The sequence below is a fragment of the Tupaia chinensis genome, unplaced genomic scaffold, assembly GCF_000334495.1.
Source record: "Tupaia chinensis unplaced genomic scaffold, TupChi_1.0 Scaffold000612_1, whole genome shotgun sequence".
In the NCBI taxonomy this organism is placed as follows: Eukaryota; Metazoa; Chordata; class Mammalia; order Scandentia; family Tupaiidae; genus Tupaia; species Tupaia belangeri.
The window spans coordinates 772926-780982 of NW_006160131.1; the positions used below are offsets into that span (position 1 = coordinate 772926).

Genomic DNA, 8057 nt, shown 5'->3' on the forward strand with positions numbered 1-8057 from the left:
TGAGAGTTGGGACCAGCAGTTAGCGTAATGGCTATGTCGCTGGACTCCCATGTGGTCGGCTGCTGTTCAAGTCCTGAACCGGATGGCTTAAACTCACACCGGGTGCGTGTGCATGCGTGCGTGCCCAAGATCTCAAGAGGAGAATGGAGAAGGGATTGCAGCATGGCCACCCACCCCCGCCCCTCCACCTCCCATCCCCCACCCAGGGAGTGATTTCTCGCTTTCTGTCTCTCTGTCTCTCTGTGTCTTTCTGGCGAGCGCACACGCCCTATAGTAAAAACCTCTCCAAAAAAAAAAGAAAAAAGTTTAAAAAAATAGAGTAATTAAAATGAAAAGTTCAATACCATAGCCACATTTCACGTGCTCAGTAGCCAGCCACATGTGAGTATTCCACAAAAGACAGAGAACATGTCTTTTCTTTAAAATAATTATATCAGTTTATTAATTATTATTAAATTTGCTACAGGGCACAAGTGAATACCAGAGAGAGAGAGCGAAAAAGCAAGCTGCCAGGTCTGGGACTGGAACCTTGGTCGGCCGTGTGGAAGTCCAGTGCCTTAACCACCACACCACTTGCTGGCCCCAGAGAACACTTCCTTTACCACAGGAAGTTTTGTCAGACAGCTCTAGTCTGGAGGAAGGAGTGGCTTCTGCTCGTGTAAAGGCTCCATCATGACACCCTGAGTTACTAGGGTACACCAAGCAAGCATGAAAGATGGTGGACTGAGGACCTCGTGTTCCCCCAAGCTTCTGGTTGAACAGACAGTTCTGCAACCTCCTGAAACCTGTGTCCCAAATCTCCCCTAAAAAGGAATGGGGTCTGCATGTGTGTCTGTACCAGGCACCCATGAGCAGGATCCTGACGATTTCTCAATCCAGCTGCAGAGAGGCTGGGGCCAGAGCATGGTGCCTTTCTCTGGTCCAAAGCAGCTGATGGGAGAGACTCCCAGGTGCAGGGAGGCCTGGGGGGAGGGTGCAGAAATTGCTGCGGAGAGAGAATGTGTCTCTCTGGGAAAGTTTCTTTGTAACTTCCAGGGACTGAGGAACCACAGGCCCAGCCTGCTCACAAGCACACCCATTCAAACGTCTCAAGTCTGCGAGGCGCCGCCCATTCTTTCCTGACCAGGTATGGCAGGTAAGGTTCAGAGGACAGTTCCTCACCCTCTGACGCTGGGGTCCTGGCCAAGATGGGCGCTGAAGGCTTCCTCACCCAAGTCCAGGGCTTCCCGACCTTGCTTCTAGATTGTCGTTTTTCTGCCCTGTAAGCTATTGATTTTCATAACTGATCACGAACGTTTGTTTTGTTTTGTTTGGGGAACTTCCTGGTAACAATGTACTAACTCTTGCATCACTTAGGACTTTGGGTTGTAACTAAAATTGGCTTAGACCAAAAGGAAACGTATTGGTCCAAGTCACTGAAAACTATGGGTGGTGTGCCTTCAACGGTCTGGACTGTGGGTCTCAAAAGTGTCACTCACGATCTGTCTTTATTCTGCTTCCCCCCGCTTTGCTATAGGGCATGTATACTCAGAGAGAGAGGGAAAGCCAAGAGACAAAAAATGAGAAATCACTCTCCAGTGGGGGTGGCCAGACATAATCCCTTCTCCTCTAGTCTCTTCTCAGGATTTTGGGTGCACATGCAGTGCACACGTGCACACACACAGGGTGTGCTTTTCAATCAAACCAACAAGAGAGAGCCCCGCACATTTTTGCTGGAAGTATCAAACTAGCAAAAATGTGGGGCCCTCTCTCATTGGTTGCTTTGGGTCAGTTGTTTATTTTGAGCCAATCACTGATGACAGAGATTTCAGCTGTTGTTATTGGCCAGTTCGGGGTGTATGTCTCCTCTACCCACAGCCCAAGGTGGGGGCGTGCTTTCTTTCATCCATATTAATGGAGGGAAGGGAAGGACTCCCCAAAGGAATATGAGGGCAATTGCTAAAAGAAGAGAATGAATGCTAAGTGGAATGAGCCAGGTCTCAGGCTCTCACACTGTGCTCCACGGCTGCAGCCACCTTGAATTTTCTGGAAGAAAAGAAAGGCAGTAGAAATTGGAAGAGCTGGAGAGATTTGAAAAATAGCGGAACAAACAGAACCGAGTGGCAGACTGGGCTTGAGAGTAAGGGAGAGAGAGAGTTCTTGGTTGCAAACAGAAACGACTCTCGCAGGCCAGTAGGCGGCGTGGAGGTGAAGGCAGATGCACCCCCATCGCCAACGGCACGGTTTTAGGCAGGGCCCAGGGGCTTGAAAAACACATCAGATACATGTGCAGGTGTGCTTAACATCCCAAGAGGAGACCGGATTGTGCTGTAGCCGGCCCCCTGGAGTGTGCTTGTCACTTCCCCTCTCTCTGAGGAGCCCAGGTGCCCCATAGCAAAAGAAAAACAGAAAGAAAAGGACTCCAGCTACTGAACGAAGGGACAGGGATCCACAGCACCCACCAGGAAGGATGGGCCTGGGAAGAGCCAGGAAGCAGGAGCAGGGCACCCCTCAGCAGAGAGTGCTGCTCCCCAATACCCATGCCAGGATTTTAATTGGCCTAAGCTAGTCACGCAGACCCTGTTACCCTGGCCAGAGATGGTTTAGGGCTGTCATATGACCCAGTTTGGGCCAATGAGCCTTGAGGGGAGTCTGCCTGGATTTATTTTTTGACTGAATTTGCCACGTCATAGTCCTTCTGCCTCAGCCTCCTAGCAGGGATGACAGCCACACGTCACCACACTTAAAAAAAAAAAAAAAAAGAATTAATTTTATTTATTCATTCATTTTTTAAAATTTGACCAGAGCAAGACACACACACAGAAGGCAAGCACCAGGTCTGGGACTTGAACCATAGTCAACCACATGGGAGTGTCCAGTGCCTAAACCACCATGCCTTCTGATTAAATTAAAAAATATATGAATAAGAATTATTTTATTTAACTTTATTTATTTATTCATTTGTTTGTTTCAATTTGACTAGAAAGGGACAGAATGAGAGAGAGAGAAAGTGAGAAAGCAAGCTGCCAGATCTGGGACTCGAACCACGGTCGGCCATGTAGGAATCCAGCGCCCTTAACCATACCACCTGCCAGCCCTGCCCAGTGTGTTTCTCATTCTTCAGGTCAAAACCGAACTGCGCTCTGCCATGTGGGATTGGGCTTTGTAGCACAGGGCTCAGCTGCTGTGTCCTAATGGACATTTTTTTAAAAACATATTTTAGAAATATTTCATTTTTAGATAATTATTTAATTTAATTTTATTACTAATTTTTTTTTCCAGAGAGAGACACAGAAAGAAAGTGAGAAAGCAAGCCTCCAGGTCAAGAGCTCGAACCACGGCCGACCACGTGGGAGTCTAGCGCCCTAACCACCAGACCACCTGCCAGCCTCCCCCTTTTTTTTTAAAGAGTTATTTAACTTTTATTTATTTACTTTAATTTTAATTTGACCAGAGAGGGATAGAGTGTGTGAAAGAGAAAGAGAAGAAAGTGAGAAAGCAAGCTGCCAGGTCCAGGACTTGAGCCACAGTTGGCCATGTGGGAGTCCAGCACCCTGAACAACCACACCACCTGCTTTTTTTTTCTTTAAGTTTTTGCCAAGGGTGCATGTGCTCACTGGAGAGGAGAGATATAGAAAGAGACAGGGAAAGTGAGAAATAACCCCCAAGGGGGATGACAATGACACAATCCCTTCTCCTCCTGGGATCTGGGCACACACACACACACACACACACACACACACACACACGCTTGGCATGACTGTCAAGTCACCATGTTCAGGACTTGAACTTTGGTCAGCCATGTGGGAGTTCAGTGCCTTAACCACCACGCCACCTGCTGGTCCGATGGACCGTGTTTTAAGCTGCTGCTTATAGTCCCTCACACAGCAGAAGAAGGCCAATACTCTCCCTGATGGGCTCGAAGTCCCTTAAGGAGAAAGCTTCCCCATTTGATCTGCATAACTCCCTCATCCCCTCAAGGATGTGCCTGTCCCTGCTATCCAGGAAGGTGGGGACCGGCTGGTCACCATTCCACCCCTCCCCACCACCTCCCTGCCCCCTGCCGCGGGGCCTGACCAGGAAGTGGCCCTGCTTCCCACAGACAGCCCGGGCCCCACCAGGCCCAGGGGCAGTTTGACCAACCTTCCTGAGCCCAGAGACCTTTGCCCTGCCTATCGATCTGTACCCTGGGCAGGCAGTCGGGCCAGCGGACGGCCAGGCGCCATGTGGGCTCTGCTGCTCCTAGGGTCCCTGCTGGCAAGCCTGGGCCCAGCACTCTCGGTGAGCCTGCAGGCACTGGCTCGGACCATGGCTCTGGGGTCTGGGTCACAGCCTCAGCCCATGACCTGGTCCAGGTGACCAGTGCTGTGTGGGAAGGTGTGACCAGCTCCAAGGCGGCGGGCAGAGCAGGCAGATGACAGAGCTGGTGGCTCCGAGGGCAACCTGCGATTCTGGTAGGGAGAGGGCTTGTGAAGACAGTGCGAGGAGAGTCAGGTCTCATAGGAAAGGTCCGCGTTTCTGGGCTGTGAGAGGACACCGGGGCTGGCATGCTGACGCGGTGGGCAATTCCTGCCTTCCTGTCTCCTTGCAGACCCCGCCTTGGAAAGCCCCCAAGCAGCACAAGCAAAAAGCCAGCGAGCCCACGGCAGGTGAGTAGCCGGCTGCCCCAGGACCCCCTTGGGCCAGAATGAGTCTGAGGAGTGCGCAGTCTTGGGTGGGCCCTTGGAGGGGAGGAGGGGTCCTGGGCACTCTTACTCTCGTGACCAGAGTTGTTCTGGCTGGCATTCAGACCTGAGTGCACACTGCATGCAGGCCTTGTGGCCACAGACACCAGGAGACTAGAGTGCTAGGAGCTGGAGCTCCCTGGCTCAAACCTGGGCACCCAGTCCAGAGCCTGCTGGGCACAGGAGCGTGGGCATGTGCTGCTGCCACCTCACTCCTGGGCTCACGCCGGGCTTCAGCAGCTTGCCCAGCACCCCGCCTCTTCCTTTCCTTAACACATGGCACAGGGACCATCACACACAGCAGCCAGGCCCTCTGTGGGCAGAGGCTTGAGGCCAGGCTCTGGAGCCCGGATGCCCATGAGTGCCGGCCTCATTGGTATGCGCTGGGTGACTGGGCCAGTGACCTGGCCTCTCCAAGCTTTAATTTCCCCAGCTATAAAAGTGGGTGGGGCTGGCAGTTGGCGTGGGGGTTAAGGGCACTGGACTCCCACATGGCTGACCTCAGTTTGAGTCCAGGACCTGGCGGCTTTCTTTCTCTCTCTCTCTTTCTTGCTCTGTCCCTCTCTGGTCAAATTGAAATAAATAAATAAATAAAGTTAAGTAAAAAAAAAAAAAAAATTTTAAAGTAAGCTAGAGGGACCAGCAGGTGGCATGGTGGTTAAGGTGCTGGACACTCCCACATGGCTGACCACGGTTCAAGTCCTGGACCTGGTGCCTTGCTCTCTCACTTTCTTCTCTCTCTCTCTGGTCAAATGAAAATGAAGGAATGAATAAATGAATTAATTAATTTTTTTAAAAAGTGAGCTAGAATAGTAAACTGCTCAGGGTTTGTTAGGAAGGAGATTTGAGTGGTTAATCCATGTAAGACACTTGACCTGGAGCCCAGTGCACAGTAAATGCTTTTAAAATACCAGCTTTGGGCTGGCAGGTGGCGTGGTGGTTAAAGGCCATCAGTGGTTTGGGTCTTGGACCTCGTGGTTTACTTTCTTGCTTTCCTTTCTCTCTCTCTCTGTCTCTATCTGGTCAAATATAAAAATGATAATAGTAATAGCAAATGGAAATAAATAAATATTAAAAAAAAAAAGTCTGGTGGAAAGAACAGGGAAAACTCTTGGAGACCTTGGAGTAGCACAGACTTCTCACAGACATCCCCCAAAGCACAGGCAACAGTCCCCAGAAAAGACAAATGGGACTATGTTAGGCTGAGAGGCTTCTCCCCAGCAAAGAAGCAATGCCAAGGGTGAGCAACCAGCCCTCAGAGTGGGAGAATATATTTGCAAACTACACCTCAGATAAGGAGCTGATGACCAGAACACACAGGGAGCTCAGTAGCTTCTCCACAAAAGAATAATTGATCCAGTTAAAGACAGGAACATGAGCTCAACGCACAGCCCTCCAAGGAAGATACACAAATGGCCAAGAGGCATAGGAAAACATACTTGGCATCTCTTATCATAAGGGTCGTGCAAATCAAAACCCATAGCCATTACGCTAACTGCTGGCTCCCAATAATTCTTTTTTTGTGTGTGTTGTTTTTTTTGAGAGGTTTTTGCTATAGGGCGCATGTGCTCGCCAGACAGACAGAGAGAGACAGAGAGACAGAAAGCGATAAATCCCCCCCCCAGTGGGGATGGCCACACCGCAATCCCTTCTCCTCCATTCTTCTCTCAGGATCTTGGGCACACATGCACACGCGCCTGGTGTGAGTTTTAAGCCACCGGGTCCGGGACACGAACCGTGGTCGACTACGTGGGAGTCCAGCGACATAGCCATTACGCTAACTGCTGGCTCCCAATAATTCTTTTTTTTTTTTTTTAATAAAAAACAATTAAAATATCAGCTTTAGGGGCCAGCAGACGGTATGGTGGTTATGTCTCTGGACTCCCATATGGCTGACTGGGATTTGAGTCTCAGACCTGGTGGCTTTGAAGTCATGCCAGGTGCATGTGCGTGCATGCCCAAGATCCTGGGAGGAGAATGGAGGGAGAAGGCATTGCAGCGTGACCATCTCCCCAGAGGGGTGATGGTTTCTGTCTGTCTCTTTCTGGCAAGCACATGTGCCCTAAGGCCAAAACCTTCCCAAATAATTCAGCTTTTATTATTAAGTTTCTTTATTTACTCATTTATTTTTCATTATTAGTGATGGTGGGCATGTGAGAGAGGAGAGGGAGGTGCACCCTCCACAGGGCCTGGTCCTCATGACCCCCCTGCAGCCCTCTAGCCATCGGATCAGAGTGGGGTGCATGCCTGTCTTGCACACCTGCCTAGTGTTTCAGGCCGTCCGGGCTGGGGATTCGAACTACGTTGCCATGTGGGATCTGGCGTCTCCTGAGCAGCGCATTAGCACAGTCCATGGCAGAAGGCGGGCTACGTGATGACATTCAGCAGGTTAGGTCTGTCACCTGCAATTTCTTCAGAACTATTTTCCCTCCTTCCCTCCCTCCCTCCCTTCCTCCCTCCCTCCCTTCCTTCCTTCCTTCAATTTGACCAGAGAGGGACAGAGTGAGAGAGAGAGGGAAAATGAGAAGGAAAACCGCCAAGTCTGGGACTCGAACAGTGGTCGGCCATGTGGGATCCAGCTCCATTAACTACCATGCCACCTGCCGGCCCCCATTACTTGCATTTTTAACTAGAACAGTTTCAACTTATGGCGGGTTTATCAGGAACTGACCTCAGTGTGAGTCAGAGATCTGCTTTTTTTTTAACTTGCCTGAGGGTGTGCACACCCGCTGGGGGGGTGTGTGGAGAGGGGGTGTGCAGAGAAAGCTCTCCCATGGGGACTGGTTAAAGGCGTCGGATCCCACGTGGTCCCACGTGGTCATCTGTGGGACACTGCACGATTCCTTATCCTCCATTTCCCCCTTCTTTCAACATTTTAGGCAATGCATACACATCTGGCATCTTTTAAGCTGCCAGGTCCAGGACTTGAACCACACAGTGGGAGTGGGACATTTGAGATTCAGCTCACATTACCAGCCATGAGCCGGTCCATCGAGCAGCACCTCCACAGCAGCTCTGACCATGTGCAGTAGTCAGATTGGTACAGTCAGGCCGCAGGTGGTGTGGTGGTTAAAGTGCTGGACTCCCACGTGGCCAACCGCAGTCTGAGTCCCAGACCTGGCAGCTGGCTTTCTCATTTTTCCCTTCCTCTCTCCCTGTCTATCTCTATTCAAATTGAAAATAACAATAACAATAATAATAATAACAACAAATAAAATTAAAGAAATACTTTTTTTGGTTTGTTTGTTTGTTTGTTTTGGGAGAGGTTTTCGCTATAGGGTGTGTGCGCTCGCCAGACAGACAGAGACATTAGAGACAGAAAGCGAGAAATCACCCCCCAGGGGGGATGGCCAC

At 50.4% G+C, this 8057-nt stretch overlaps 1 protein-coding gene across 1 annotated transcript in view; it reads left to right on the forward strand.

Annotated features, from left to right (window-relative positions):
- Positions 1 to 4145: 4145 nt before the first annotated feature.
- The window catches only part of F12 (coagulation factor XII), a gene marked incomplete in the record, with an annotated part of 9965 nt that continues 6053 nt past the window's right edge, over positions 4146 to 8057 (forward strand). The window contains 2 exon segments of the mRNA XM_014591772.2: positions 4146 to 4260; positions 4571 to 4628. Of these exon segments, the coding sequence (XP_014447258.1) occupies positions 4204 to 4260; positions 4571 to 4628 (115 nt within the window).